General features: G+C 43.2%; 1 protein-coding gene across 1 annotated transcript in view; it reads left to right on the top strand.

Annotated features, from left to right (window-relative positions):
* Positions 1-16,025, top strand: part of LOC104272248 (acyloxyacyl hydrolase-like) — a gene marked incomplete at its 3' end in the record, with an annotated part of 38,283 nt that overhangs the window by 4,468 nt on the left and 17,790 nt on the right. The window contains exons 3-4 of the mRNA XM_009867189.1: positions 236-384; positions 13,404-13,499. Coding sequence (XP_009865491.1) covers positions 236-384; positions 13,404-13,499 — 245 coding nt within the window. The remainder of the gene's footprint in view (positions 1-235; positions 385-13,403; positions 13,500-16,025) is intronic.

Here is a 16,025-nt window from a genome sequence, read left to right on the forward strand (position 1 = left end):
AAGGTTGGGAAGCGCCGCAAACTGGGGCTTGGGAGAGGGAGGAAGGGAGCTCGGGGCGGGGTGCGGAACCCAGACATGGGGTACCCACTCGTGGGGGGTGGCTGCACAGCGATCCTCCGTGCCCCCCACCTGCTGCCGAGGCAAGGATGCAGGATGCTCCCTCAGCATTAAGGCGATACAAGTGCACTCGTGCCCTTCCCACCTGATTTTTCTGCCCTTTTTTTTTTTTTCTCCTTAGGATGGGGGTGTCTAGGCAAACAATCCTGAATTTATTCTGGCTCCTGCTTCTGCTGAAGGCTGCGTCTTCCTCCCCTCTCCCCCGTGGAAACGACCCACCACCCCTTTCCCTTCCCTTCGGGCTGAACAAAGGACACACCTGCGTGGGTATGTATTCACGTTTTCTTTGCCTGCTGCTGGACTAGTTTATTTGCTGAGCTAAGAATTGCTACGCGCATCATAAATCACTCATTTATTTCAACAGCTGTACCACCAAGCGCTCGGTGTCTTTGGTGAAATAACCCCCAAAGATTTTGCAAGGCCAGCGTGGGGTCTGGAGTTACTTTACGGTTTTGTTTTTGAGCGGCTGCTTGCCAAAGTTCATGGGTTTTGCTCAGTGTCTGAAAAGCTAGTTTTAAAAGTAGGTCTGGGGCCTGGAAACAAAGTGTTAAGGGGTCCTGGCTTTTGTTAGGGTCCACAGATTCGTTTTGCTTAACTGCGGGAAGGCACAGGGAGTCCTTCACCCAGGGTCTCCTCATTGATTTCATTAGCTGGGGAAGCATTCTTAAGAATAGCTGGTCTGTGCTTGGGCCAGAGAGCTTTGTGGTCTGGTCTTGGGCCAGAGAGCTTTGTGGTCTGGTCAGTGATCTCTATCCAGTCCAGTTGCAAGGGCTGTTTCTTTCCTTTTCGTGACCACACGCATACACAGTGACTTGTGTTAGAGTGGGGTGAGGGGGTTTTGGCAGCCCCCTTCTCGTGTGACTTTGATGACATCTTATAGCCTCAGCAGGCTTAAGTGATTCCCACAGCAAGACACACCAAAGTCAGCATGAACTGTGAGTATCTGCACAAGAAACACCCTTGGCTTGAGGCTCTCTACCTCCAGAGATTTGGTAGCTTATGTTTTTCACGTGAGAAAATACTAAATGATGGATATATCCACTGCATTATGATTAAATGTTTTGGTTTGCATTGTTGTAGCTTTTAGGGGCACTTTAAATATAAACCCTGTCAACAGTTTTCCATCCTTCAGAAGGAAATACTTCCTTTCAGCCCCAAATTTTTTTTGCTGTGGCTCAAGGAACATCGTTAGAAATAATAATCCCAAGATTGATAAAAACAGTTGGGTTTTTTTAACCTCAATTCTGAGATGTCCACAGTCATCATCATGGCTAGGCTTCGTGAACGACGTTATGGGGAGGGCTCTACCCACACTTGCTACAAGCGCGCTGATGGCTAAAAAGGCCGATGCGGGATAGGCAAGACCGGCTGCAAAAGGCACAGCGGGAAGTTTTCTTAGGCGGTATTGGCGAGGCACGATTCTTTCTGTGTCGTCAGAAGATGCCCGTTGGCCGCCATTAGCCCACTGTGTGGAGGGCGGAGATGATCTTTGGTTAGGCCACCTTTTCTAGGCCCCTCTCTGTGTGGAGCAAGCAGTGCTCTCCTTGAAAAAGGCTGCTTGGTCATTCAGGATGTTGCCGAACAAGACTGTCATCTCCGGGGTCAGTCTTGAGCGACCAAGGCCTTGAACTGCCTGCATGCAGGGTTGGGTCTGCGACTTCCAGTGCACCTTATCACCTTCCAATTCATCCCTCTCCTGTCACTACAGGACTGTACAAATGTGGATGTAACCTTCATGTCTGGATTTTTTAGGTGAGGCTCAGCGTGCACAGAACTGACTCCACCCTTTACTCCTAAGCTTCATCTGCATGGACCTATAGAGCTTGGACGGTGACAGCAAAGTCCTCAGGATGTAGGTTTAGTTAGCGTACTTCTCTTAGACGGATGGCCTTACAGTGCTAAACAAGCTCCATCTGCCCGGATTTGGAGTTAGAGTTGTCCCTCTCCTAGGATGGTTGCCAGGAGGCTAGTGAGCCCATCCTACCCGTGGACACACTTAGTCTGACCCTTCAGTTGAGACCTGTCTGGCATGGGAGACCCTATCGGAGGCACATGCCACGGCCAGCAGAGCTTGCAACCTCAAAAGGGCACACAAGATTCTCCCCCGCAACAAGGGGGTGTCCGTGGAGAAGTAGTGCACCTGCAGGTTTTGGCATCAGCGAGGGAGGGGTGAACTGAAAGTGAAGTTGGGGTGGCGGAGCTTGTGTAAGCCCCTGCCAGGGTTCAAGCCAGCAGCCGCAAAACAAGACTGAAGTGTGAAAAGCAGAAGCGGCTGGTTGGTTTGGGCTGGCAGCAGCAGGAGCAGTGACTGAGCAGCAGCCAGAGCAAGAGGGAAGTGCTGCTTTTTAATGGCAAGCTCCTGAGGCAGCTACTGTTTGGATGATGTGCGAGTGGTGGTGAATATTGTTTGGGTTTTGAGGTTTTGGGTTTTTTTAATGTCCAATGTGAGCGTTATCTGCCCTTTCCATCCTACTTACCCAGCAAGGCTCTAAATCCCTGGAACAACTGCACGTTGTGTTCCAGTCGCTTTGCACAAGATAAATTTCTCTTTTCTTTTTCCTCTCGAGGGACCAGCTGTGCTAGCCCTGTTGCTGGAACCACCGAGCGTCTCCTCGTCGTGTTTGTTCAACATCTGGGCTTTCACTGATTAGCTGCTCTCGTGACTGACTCTTGAAAACGCTGACAAGCCATCTGTGTCTCTTCCTTTTCACAAGTGAGCGAGGAGATGCTGATGGTTACGCTTGCCGTGCTGTGGAGCAGGAGTAACATCAGTTCTTGAGGACTGATTCAGTGACCAGCCCTCTTAAGAGCAGAAGTTAAGCTGAGATCAGCTTCATTATGGGAGGAAGGCTGTGATTTCCTTTCAGCAGCTTGACTCCGGGCCCTGCTAGCTCCCAGTTTCCTACCTGGGAAGGCAGCGGGTGAGAACCATGAGAACTTGCTTGATGTCTTCTTGGCTTTACAAATCGAGGCCGCATTTTTAATGTGAGAAAAGCCAAACGTGTAGGAGAATTTTTGAAGAAATGGACTTTTTCATGCAAGCAGTCAGGTGTCTGATCTTTTAAAGGTATTTGCCTCTCTTTGAGAAAAGTGAAGTGGCTGCACATTGAACAGTCGTTTCTAATCACAACTCTATGTGTACCGCCTGCACGTTTGAGAGGGTAGTGTTAGTAGCCAAAGCCAGTCAGAAAAAAAAATCTGCTTTCAGATTGTTACTCATCTAAAAAAATGGTGACTTTTTTTTTTACAGCAAACTTAATTGTGTTAGAAAAACATTGAGACAGAAGCTTTAATCAGCCTCAGTAACTATAGAAAAAGTCACATCATTTTTGATGCACTTTCTTGTTAAAATTTGGTTCCTTGCTTCAGAGAAAGTATTTTCACAATTGACTTAGCATGTGGAAAGTGTCACCACCTAAAAAAGGTTTTAATACTACTGCCTTTTTGAATTATGGAAAAGAGGGGAAAAAGAACCTGCTCCTAGTCTCGTAGGACACCTAAGCAGCTCCTGACAATCTCCAGCCTGCTCTTAAATAGATACCTAGTCTTTCTTTGGCCATGTCACTAGAAGAATTTTCCCAACATCTGACAGCCTTTTTTTCTCCATCAGAATTTCTTGCCTCCGCAAGCTGGAAAAATCCCCCCCTTTTTTGCATACCATGAAATCAGCTTCCTCTGAGCATCTTTGTGTCACATGCTTTGCATGTGCTATCTTCTGCTTTTTGATTAGAGGAGATAAAAGGGCTTTTAATAAGTTTTCCTGTATGCAAAGGCCCATGAACTTGTTTTTCCTCATATAAAGCCAGTGATTTTTTTGCTCTGTGCTCTGTTTTGGGAGCTGGATGCTAGGTCTGGTTCTTGTTTCAGTGTTTGCTAGTGACTAGTGGTGTGACTTAAGGGATTTATTCAAGATGGGATCTAGAAACCCTTTGGCTGGTGGGTGCAGCCTAACTGTTTTAGTGGAGTATTCTGAGAACAGGGTGCTGTGTATTTGCTTTCTCAAAAATTAAATGTGAATGAGCCCTTCAGATACTCAGGTCTTTGAATTTCCCCGTCTATTAAATGAAGAAAATACTGCCCGTTTCACAGGGCAAGCAAAGTTTTACTTAAATTAACATTAAGGTCCCCAAAGGCCAACTGGCACTGGTGTTAATGTTCCATCCTATTCAAGATCATGTTCTTTTTTTTTTTCTATTAAAACCTTTAAAAAATAATCAGAATTATTCTACACTTCCCACCACCCCAAATTATTACAGAACCCTTAAGTAGTTTTTGCAAATTGTCCTGTTCTCTAGTGAAAGTGACTTCATCCAGAAATATCTGAAGCAGCCTCAGGAAAGGCAGAAGCTGCTCTGGAGGATGCAGAATCAGGAGAGATGCTGAAAGGCAGGAGGGAACAGCTGTATTCATCTTTTTTCAACATGATGAAGAAAGGAAGTTTGGGGAATTGGCAGTTAAACATCAATTCCTGGAGAAATCCTGCAATGGTTAATAAAACTTTATAAAAGCACCTTTCAAAAATAAATAGGAATAAGCACCTCACTGGTTTTATCAAGGAGAAACAGTGTCAGATCAATCTGAGTTTCTTTGCTGATAAGATAAGGGCATGTAGATATAGAAGTAGTAGATGTTACAGCTGGGTGTCAGTAAGGCTTTTGGCACCATTTCAGCACTAATCTAATGACTGAGATATGTGAGATTGATTAAGCTTCTAAAGGGCATGACAAAACTGGTGGGTGGCTTTGTTCAGAGAGTAATTACAAGTAGCTCACTGCCTAAATGGAAGGATGTACAAAATGAGGTCCTCCTTGGACCTCTGTTTTAAATGTATTATCATTCCCCATTTTCATTTGCCAACGTAACAAAATAGCATACTATCAAATTAGCAGCTGAAAAGGTTTGCAAGTACTATGGAGGGCAGGATTAAATTCAAAACATCTTGAAAACTTGGAGCACTTGTCATGTGTATGTTGCCCTCTAAAAATGATAATTTCAGAAAGGGTACATTGAAGGCACGTCAGCAGAAATAATCAACAAAAAACTTAGCGAGTGAGGAATGACCAGCTGGGTAGCACCTCTAGGGAAGATCATCTGTGCTTGTAGTGGCACAACGATGGCATGCTGTCATGAAGAGCACACATGCTGCATATGCCGTAGACATGGGAACAGAAGTTAGCCTGCAAGACATGGGAAGTAACCCTGTACCTTTCTCAGCATCTACAAAGTCTCAGAAGTTCTGCCTTCCCTTTTGGGGCTGTGCATCAAGAGTGATGCAGAGTGACAGGGGATTTTGAAGAAAAGCAAAAGTAAACTGTAATGAAAGACTGAATAAATTAGATTTAATTTACCTAATTTTCTCTGAAGAAAAATTTGAGAAAAGACATGGTATCTGTCCTCAAAAACATTAAAGGGATGAGCCATTCTCCAGCTTCATAACATCCATGGGAAGAAATAACAGAAATGGATGCCAATAGGGACGTTCAGGTTAGGAAGGAAATTTTCTAAAGTTAATGATAATTGAGCAACTGTCATCAGTTCCTGAGACAGCTGTAGAAGACCTCATTAGGGATCTTATCAGACCTGCATCTACCCTGTCCCTTTGGAACCGTATGGATGAGCTGTTAGGGCAGAGGCTGGTGTAAGACGGCTTCTTCTAGGCTGTTTTCTCGGGGCTTCTATGCTGTGACCACAAGAGCCATTTGCAAATAGAGGGGGTTATTTATTTTCTCCCCAGCAGCAGGCTGCCTCACTCTTTTTTTTTTGGTGATTAATTTTGGCTACCGTTTTTGGAATGAGGCAATTAGTGAGGGAGCCAGCTGGCTACGCTCCTTCCATCTTCCTCCCTCACTCGCTGAGGTCCTGTGGGTCAGCAGCCAGGGAAGCAAATTTCCCCGTCTTTGTGCTTGATATAATGCCGTTCTCAGGGTCACCTCTTCCATTCACCCATGAGGACATAATTAATGAAGAAGTGTGATTTTTGAAATGTATTTTTCAGCTTTGATTATGTTAAAGAACGGGTGATTTCTGAGTCTTCCCGGCAGCACAAAACACCGACCTCAACCTGTGTTGTGACTTGTGTGATGGTTGAAGTCCTCATCATCTCATCTCTGTCTTGCCGTGCCTGAGTTTAGGGACAAAATAAGCCCCATGGAGCAGTGGTGGGACTGGTGGCCTTTGGAATTCCAGATAATTTCACACAACGGGATGCACCAAACAAGGTTTGGAGACTTTTTTATAGTGGCTGTTGCACGTCTTGTCTGGGGAGGCACTGTGACAGAACATACCTTTTACAGCTCAGTAAGCTCTTTTAAAAGACCATGCCCAGTATCAGTGTAGCACCATGATATATTTCACTTTGAAAGGCTGAGAATCAACTTTGATTACAGCTAAACCAGTGCCAGGCCACAGTGCCTTGGCTTGCTTCACCAACAGCAGCAAAATTTGGCCTGATGATAAATTAATAAACACCAAGTTTAAACATAGCTGATTTTTCCTATGATTATACTTTTGAAATAATCACAGTCACAGAATGTCAGGGCTTGGAAGGAACCTCAAAAGATCATCTAGTCCAGCCCCCCTGCCAGAGCAGGATCACCTACAGTAGGTCACACAGGAATGCATCCAGATGGGTTTTGAATGTCTCCAGAGAAGGAGACTCCACAACCTCCCTGGGCAGCCTGTGCCAGTGCTCTGTCACCCTCACAGTGGAAAAGTTTTTCGTAATGATTTTGTGGAACCTCCTGTGTTCCAGCTTGTATCCATTGCCCCTTGTCCTATTATTGGACATCCCTGAAAAGAGCCTGGCTTCATCCTCCTGACACTCCCCCTTGACATATTTATAAACATTTATGAGGTCACCCCTCAGAGTCTCCTCTTCTCCAAGCTAAAGAGACCCAGCTCCTTCAGCCTTTCCTCATAAGGGAGATGTTCCACTCCCTTCATCATCTTTGTGGCTCTGTGCTGGACTCTTTCAAGCAGTTCCCTGTCTGTGTTGAACTGAAGGGAAAAGACAACATTTTTCTACAGGGATTCGTATTTTTCAGCAACCGATGACAAAAATTTCATTTTCAAAATCACCCGAGGTCTTACTGAAGGTTTATGGCTGTGAAATGCAAATTTATCTATCTATTGATCACAGTAAAAAGGTGTGCTCAGCATACCAACATATATACATGTACATGTATATGCACAGTCATATATGTATTTATATGTGCATTTGTAGGCTTGGGCACTCTTGTACTTTTTACATTACCGATGCCTGTCTTTAGTATAACTTTTCTTCAATAATCTTATTTATTTAGTATTGAATGCCTGTTTGGTTGCTGATTGCCACAACCTGTGTGCCTCCCACTCTTGGACCAATGTTAGCCCTGTAAAGAACTTCTGTGTTTAAGGCCATCACTTCCAGTGGTTTTAGGAACTGTGTATCTGAAACAAGTCTTGCACATTCAGAATCTTAAAATGGTTAAACTTCTGCGACAAGGATGAAGTTATCCAGTTCCAATAACTGCCCCTGCTACTGTTCAGGCTTCAGTAAATTTTTAATACTATTTCCCAATTCAGAAAAAAATATATGTTAATGGTATACATGCATACAATTATGGTTTTTTCCTGTTAATTAATGCAGAAAGTATTTCCATTGGAAATGCCTAGGGTTATAGATTTTGTTAAATAGGGCTCTGTAAAGTGTGATGTAGGAAACGCTAGGGATGCGTTTGACTGGCAGGTATGGATACCAGAGTCTTCCACTAGATGAAAAGTGAATTTTCTGTGCAAGCGTAAGCATATCAGAGTCCTTGCTGGGTGTCTTAAAGAAACAATAATGAATGAATGGTGCTCTGAAGTTCGGGGTCTGAAGTGCCTCACTGCTACTGCATGAATAACAGAAATGATAACGGATATTCCAGGGTTTGCTGGTTTTGTTGCAAAGCTACAATGCACTCAAAATAGTGCTATATTAATATTTTTTAAAAGTCTTTAGCTAGTATACCATATGTCATTTTATGCCCAGTGTTAGATTTGGTAATAGTGTGCCATCTAGCATTTCAAAGATGTTTTATAATACTTAGCAGATTTGGGGGAAAAGGTCTTATATATGCCAACGTAGTTGAATATGGATACCTGTAATTATCTTCCATCACTTCAGTGTCACTGTGAAATACCTTAACACCGTCAATGGAATAGGAAGCAAAGTCTGATTTAAAAGACGAATCCCTTTCTAAATTACCTTTCAAAGCAATAGATCCTCTGGCTGTGCATGGGAAAATAACTTTCCTAACTTTGCATATACCATTATGTCATTTGAGCTGAATATTTTCACTGTGGAATGAAATCTTGAGGTTTTAAAGGGCTGTTCTTTGAAAGTATCAGCTTGGTGCTGAGAGGCAGCCTGGCTGGCAGGGCTTGCAGAGAGCTATTTGTGTCCAAGACCACTTTTTCTTGGGCTTATTTCTCCTTGTGCTCCAGGGAATATGTTTAATTTATAACTGGGGAAGGGTGATATGGCTGGAGGGGCTAGAATGATTTCCAGCACCCGGAAACGTGAGCAAAGGATGGCACACGAGGATGTGCTGGGTGCTAGAAACTCCATTTAACAGAGTTTTACTCAGACAAATGTATCTACAAATCTGAAACTTAGAGAGGCAGCTTTTGCTATCCAGATAGTTCTTGACATCCCTAGGTGTAATTCTAATTATAGAGCCTTTCAAACGTATGCGGCAGAAGTGGATTAAGTTAAATAGTCTGCTCAAACTGCCAGAGGCTTCACAGCTAGGAAATGAATTTCTCTGGCTCTGATTTTATTATTGGGGCATGATTTCTTTTTTTTTTCTGAGGTTATTGGAAATGTCATTTTATTATTACAAGCTATTTTCAAATACATGGAGAGAAGTACTTCCTGACGCGTGAGTTTTCAGATTACTGCTGCTGAGCAAAATGGTTATGGTTTTCTCTTATCTCTTCAGAAATTAATAGCAGATGGAACAAACTATCACTAAAAGAGACAGACATTTTATTAATACCAGAGTCTAGTTTCTAGTGGCTGGTAGGCATTATAATACCAACGAATTTCATCCAGAGAAAACATCCTTCAGCCTGTCAAGGCATTGAAATGTATTATTGAAGCAGGGCAGCGGAGTTAATTTCTTGAAACTTGTTTCTAAAGAAAACCATGTGCAACTATAAGAAAACTAAGAGGTTTTTTCCACCTTTAATTAAGAAGCCTACCTACATCGCCTTGTATGTGCCCAGCTCGTGATGAGGAATAAATTACATCTAAATATCTACTAAATTAAAAGCAAGCAATTATTGCTAATGCCTGTCCAGATCCGGAAGTGCTTTTTGACTGATGCCAGAGTACTAAAAAGTTCTCACACACTTTATAAGCAATTAGAGCCATGAGATTTCAATCATCGAAGACACCTCTTCTTTCTCCCCTGTGCTTTTTAGGTAACTAATTATTTCTCATTTTTAGCCAGCAGAATTAAAACCTGCCAAAGGCCAGGATAACTCATTAGCATTTCTGATGGTATTTGGTGTGCAGGGAGATTTCTGTTGGTTTTGTTAGAGGTAGAGGCTTACTGTGCTGCAGCCAACAGCGAATTCTTTATCTGCCACCAAATCCTGAGGAAGGTGACGAATATATGATGAAAAAGAGAGCAGATTTGTAGTAGGAATGGGAATAGTCTGAGTTAACTTTAGAGACACTAACCTCTTGAGGTTTTACCTGTAGCCCAATCCAGGAGTTAGGCTGTCCTAGACAATAAATCTGAATTACTTGAGGGGAGCATATTTTAATTTGAAAAAATGGGGAACCTGGGTGGATTAGACATTCCTCCTTCCAGAGTTCAGCCCTCTTTCTGAGCAATTTGTAGTCTCTGGCCCAAAAGCTACTCCTAGTGACACCATTTTAAGTGCAAGTCTTTGAGGGCAGCAGGGTCTGAACATAAGCAGGTGTCCCCTGAGGCATGGTGCGGCTAGAAGAGAAGCAAAGAAAGGGCACCTGATAAAAGCCCAGTTAGATGAGGGAAGCAGAGAGCATTTCAGCCGGTGTCCTGTGTTCCTGGGGAGAACTTTGCCCACCGAAGGGCAGGAAGACTCCCTGAATTTGAGTCCAGAGACTTCAGCCGCAGTGCCTGAGGCTGAGGCTGAGGATGCTCTCAGCTGGAATTGCAGACTCCTTTGGAAATCAGTCAAGACTTTCTTTATCGACTTGTCCCATGCAGCCTAGCGTTTCATCTGGAATAAGTGCATTTGTGGGGGAGCATTTGAAGAACCAAGGTGTGGTCTGCAGGCACCCGAGGCAGGGAGGGTGTAATAGTGTGACCAGAAACATCCTTTCTGTGACAGTAGAGACTAGTTTATGAGAGCAAACACTTTGAAGTTCAGCTCTCTGGGCTTTTCCCCAAGTAGTAAGACTGTTGTTATTTATATTCATGCAGCAACTAGTAGCCCAAGGTACTGTGTTAGATATTGCACAAACTCAGCAATGGTTCTGTTAATTCTCATACAGAGCAAATCACCCTTTGGATCTGTGGTGATGGACACAAAAATGTCTGACTGACTTAATCACCATGAAAAAATTTTCACAGGAAAGATTAAAACGTATCTTTATCAGGGAATGTAGTGACAGGACAAAGGCTAATGGTTTCAAACCATTCAAACCAAAAGTTAGACTTAGATTAGATATTAGGAAGAAATTCTTTACTGTGAGGGTGGTGGGACACTGGAACAGGTTTCCCAGAAGAGTTGTGGAAGCCCCCTAACTGGAAGTGTTCCTGACCAGGTTGGATGGGGCTTGCAGCAACCTGTCTAGCGCAATGCGAGGTGTCTCTGCCTGTGACAGGAGAGTTGGAACGAGATCATCTTTCAGCTCCGTCTTAACCCAAACCTTTCTATAAATATATGACAAGCTCCTTCCTGTCTTTCTACTTGGACTCCTTTTTATCTTTCTGACTTCTAAACAGCAAAATTATTAGATGAAGGCCTGACCTTCATCATATGCTGGTTTTGTGGTTAAGGCATCATTTTGCTCATTTGGTCTTTCTGAGCCTCCATCCTCATGAACGGAGATTTAGAAGTGGGGGGAAGGGTAGTACTGGTTGTCTGTAGGTTGCTCATGTACGCTAATAATATAATCTTGTAAGAACCAAGTTATGTAATGCCTTTTAGTGTTTTTTGAGAATGTGCACTGCCATCTCAGCACTACTAAGTGATGGAGTCAGCCCAGTGTGGCTCTGCCCACGCTACCCTTGCAGGATCTGTTTTCTGTCTCTGGAGCCGGTGCAGGACGTGGCTTGCACCTAAACAGCTGAAGTCTTGCACCCCTCAACTGTCCCCTCACTTCGACTGGATGTCCTCACCCAAATATGTTCTGGTGACTGGCCCCCAGCACAAGCATCACCTGGGGCATGGCATGGGGTAAGGCTGTCCTAAGGCACCTGCTGATGGTTATACCAGATGGCCCCAGGATGCTCTTCAAGCTCACATTCTGAGCACACTTTACCCTCCAGGCTGGATGTTCTCTTTGATTTTAGTTTGAATTTTTATTATTCCACTCTTCTTTTTTTCTTTTCCTTTCCTTTCTGAGCTATGGTGTTTTAATTAACTTAATTCCCTGAGCTAGCCTGTGGCTATTTTTGGGGTGGAGAGGGAAGAAGAAATCAGGGGGTTTTCTTGGTTGTATCTGTCTCCATTTATTTTCTTATTCTTTTAGGCTGACTGGAGGTAATGACTCTTAGCATGCTATATAAATCATTCTGCAGATGACTTCGAGTGAGTGTTTTATTAAATAAGTATGGAGAAGTGGGCTTTTGTCCCTGCAAAAGAGGTGGCAAGTTCACTGTAATTTCCACTGAACTACTGTGTTTGGGGTAGGAGAAGTAATAGAATACTCAAAGTTATTGGTCTTCCTGCGTGTTCCAATTGTATTACCCCCTATTTGACTTGCTTCTTGATCCATAGGAGCGTCAAAGTTATTTATGTTGAAAACAGCGCTTTGTTTGACTAGCATGTAGGCAGGGGTGCTTGGAAGGAATTTAGAAGTTCGCTTTGACGAGTTGTGCCAGTCTGAAAACCTGAATGTTAATGCTCTTGAGCTTTGGGAAAAGCTGGATCTACAGCCACATCCAAATGCTGCAGCTCACCTCCATTTCCACGATGTGTCAAAGCAAGTCTGGAGAGCTGCGATTTCTTGCAGAAGGGATGAAACAACAGGGTTTAGCTGCAGGGATTTAAGAAAAATACTGATTTGGGCTGCTGGAAGTTGATGTCCTGGCTCTTTGTGTCCTGGCTGCTTGGGATACCCATTTCTATGCACAGGCAGGGACTGCTGGTCAGATGTTGCATCACCAAGTGTAGCTTCTTTATAAAATGGCAAAGCCGCAGCAGAAAGAGAGAGCACAGTGCTGGCCTACAGCAATTTCAAACTGACTTGAAATGAACCACTCGTCAGTCACGTGGATTGTGAATTACTGCTATGTTGAGATCACAGTTAACCTGCTTCATTCCAAAAACATCTGCTTCTCTGAAGAAATGCTTCATTTGTGGTGTGCAAATTCTTGCAGCTAATGCGAGGAGCAGCTAGACCTGCTCTCACCTAGATTAGTGATGAGAAACAACCAGGTCATAGGAAATGGTTTCCTTGCAATTGCAGGAGTGCAGAATGAACTCAGAAGACATTTTGGCTTTAGCAAGTGCTGGGCCCAGCAGCCCTGTGTGTGCCAAGCACTGCTGGCCTTCAGAGGGAAAGCCTGTGAAGAGATGGTGCCGCAGATGCTTTGTGGTGACCAGCACGTATGTCTGCTTCATGACACCTCTTCTGCAAGCAGTCACACCCATTTATTCTTCAGTTTGGGTAGCTCTCTCTGTGGTTTGTGTGGTGAGATCTAGAAGTCCTATGAAGTACAGACCCACACCTTTTTTCTTGTGAGAAATAATGAGCAGGCGACCAAGCAGGCAGTTGTAAAAGTGACTGTCTCCCCGGCTCCTTGATTTTCACCCTTGAAAGGATGGAAAATCATTCTTTTTTCAGGAGCTACATCCAGTGCTGTAAAAGCCAGGCTGTTCTTTTCACTGCTCTGGCACCAGCATCCTCTCTGTGATAACTTACAGATTTAAAATAAAGACAGAAATTCATAGATGTATTTTTCCCCTTCAATACTCATCTGCTGTGGAGCACCTCAAGAAATGAAATGCCCAGCGATGCCTGAAATATTTCTGTGGCACGGGGTGCTTCATCACACTTTGCAGCTAACCGTGTTTGCTTTCTTCTGTTTGTTGATTTGAAGGTTGCGTGCTTGTGGTGTCCGTAATCGAACAGCTTGCACAGTGGCACAACAGCACAGTGAAGGCAGCCATGGAGAGACTGTGCAGCTATATACCTGGTAAGTACCAAATAATACGTCATATGTTATATCAGCGCTGCTGTATTTCTCCACTAATTAAAAATTCACACGTGGAGTCTGAGAAAACCTCATCCGCTTCTCATGCAGCATCTCAAATAAATGTGGCAGAAAGAAGGCAACGTGCTACCTGCAGGGAAGTCACTTGGCTTCAGAGCTGGGGTTTTGTCCCAAAGTTAGAGCTAACGGGGTTGCATTAAGCCCACACGCGTGTGAGCACAGACACATGCAGACCCCTTCCCTCCCTTTTTCTCCACTTTCTCTCTTTGTTAGCAGCTCAAGAATAGATTCACAGTATGCCCAACCACTCCCCTTTCTCGTTGATATGGGTCTATATAGCAGCAGCAAAGTTAAAAATGTTTTCAGCAGGTATAGGAAGGATCTATTGTAAAAATCTCAAAAGTGAGCTGAAGTTGACAGGTGTAAGATGTGAGCATTTGGTCTGCACAGAAAAGCTATTGAAATGTAACTGATGATACAAATTTCAAAAGCGATAACTGTTCTATATGAATATATGCAGACTCCTCTTTTTCTGCCCCTTATTTTATCTGCCTAAAGGAGCCTGGCTGTCCAAATGCACATCCCTAAATAGAGAACAGTTTGAATGCCAGAATAGCTTTGTGCCTCACAGACCGATCCTATGACTATTTAAGTAACTAGATCTCACATTCATCTTTTTAACGCTATGAATGTAAAAAGATGGGTTAGGATTCTTCATTAAAAAGTCGTTTATATGGGACTTTGCGAATTGTATCTCTGAGAAACCGTCTTGCTCTGTAGACCCTAGTTTCACAGCAGATGTGTGTAGAATATTAATTCCCTCCTTTCCAAGAGAGGATTTCCCGATGCAGGATGGGGCAGGGTGGTAATTGCTGGGATTCATTCATTGGTAGAATGATGCTTATCTGATTTCTATACCATAAGTCATATCCCCAGTGTTTTAAATTACAGGCACATAACCATGAAGTTACAATTAGAAATGCTGATCCTTCTATTAAAATACAATTTTCTTCTTTAAAATATGACATACTTGCTCTGTGTTTGTGATTCACTCAGCGGACCTTGTTCTACTGACATGTCAAGATATTTCTTTTCAGCTGCCATTCTTTACACACATAAAATCCTATTATCCCTTTAGTTAAATCAGTATAATCTAGTTACCTTCTATGAGATGCATGGATACACCCAATAGAAAAAAAAAGTGACCCTGAACATGAAAGGAGTGAAAAATCCTATGGATTGTGTGGGATCTACAGTGTAACCCATTTTATCCTCTCCTGGGAGGTGAATGCTGCAGCCCAGTGGGAATCGACAGCTTCCTCTTGCTGCTTGAAACAATAGAAAAGCTTTGGCTGCTTGCGAGGAGCAAACCTACTCATGTCATTTCACCTGAAGGAACAATTTCATTATTATACACATGCTTACAATTGATTGCAAGAATAACAGTGATCCTAGGGCCAAAAAGGGAATGAGAACTTGTGTGGCTTTTTTTTTAAGGGCCTTCTATAATTTCAATTACAGTCAAGCTAGGATTGTGTCAAGCCTTCAGTGAAGTTATGTGATGTTCAAGAACAAAAAAATGTTTTGAGAAAAAGGGAGAACAATTCAGTAGCCATCAGTCCCGCTCAGTTCCACAGGCTGTGTAGAAAACACAGTCATGACCTTATTTCTGCAGAAACATTTCTGATGTGTGTGATTCAAGCTACATGGTTAATAGACCTATGAAAATAAGAACAGCAATGCCATGAGCGAAGAAGGCTTTTGACCAGAGAGCAAGGCCATGTCTAGGGGAACAGGCAGTATTAGCGGTGTAGGAGAAATTGTAAGCAAGAACTTTTATTTGATTTTTTTTTTTTCACCTGGACACTGGCTGTCTGCCTGATGGAACAGAGGTGTCTGATACTCAAAATGTGCTTTGAAACCGTTTGCCTCCAGCATTGCCTACTCGTCACACTCTGCCTCTGTTGGCCACTGCTGTCTAAACATCCCGGAGCTCAAGTGGAAATGGCAACATGATTAATACCAGCTTTCTTGCAAATATTTGTCCTCTGGGATTCAGCCAGAATTTGTGTTTCTAGGACTATAAAGCTATAGAGGAAAACCTGACAGGTTTTTATCATGGGAAGTTTAGGGGATCTCTTTTACCTGAAGCAGGGCAAAGGCAAATATACTCTATGTTTTCTCTAAATTTTCCAGCATTTAGATTGGTTTAAGCTCTCCTCTTGCCCTTGAATGCTCAAAGTTTGATTAAAGATTAATATCTGGTTTTTTTCTCTTTTCCCCTCCCTTCTGACTTAGGCAACTTCTTCTGTGGGTACATATAGGCAGCCAGGTGCCCCACGGACAAGCCTCATCAGAGGGTGTTTTAATCAGTGATGCTACCAAACACAGGGTTATTGATGTCTGTGATGTCTTTCCTTTTAGGTGTGCAAGAGTAAAATCTAATCCTAGCCAGGAGACCAATTTTCAGCTTGCAGATTGCTTCTAAAGAGCCAATAGAGAGGAATT

This window comes from Apaloderma vittatum, unplaced genomic scaffold, assembly GCF_000703405.1.
Source record: "Apaloderma vittatum isolate BGI_N311 unplaced genomic scaffold, ASM70340v1 scaffold20033, whole genome shotgun sequence".
NCBI lineage: Eukaryota > Metazoa > Chordata > Aves > Trogoniformes > Trogonidae > Apaloderma > Apaloderma vittatum.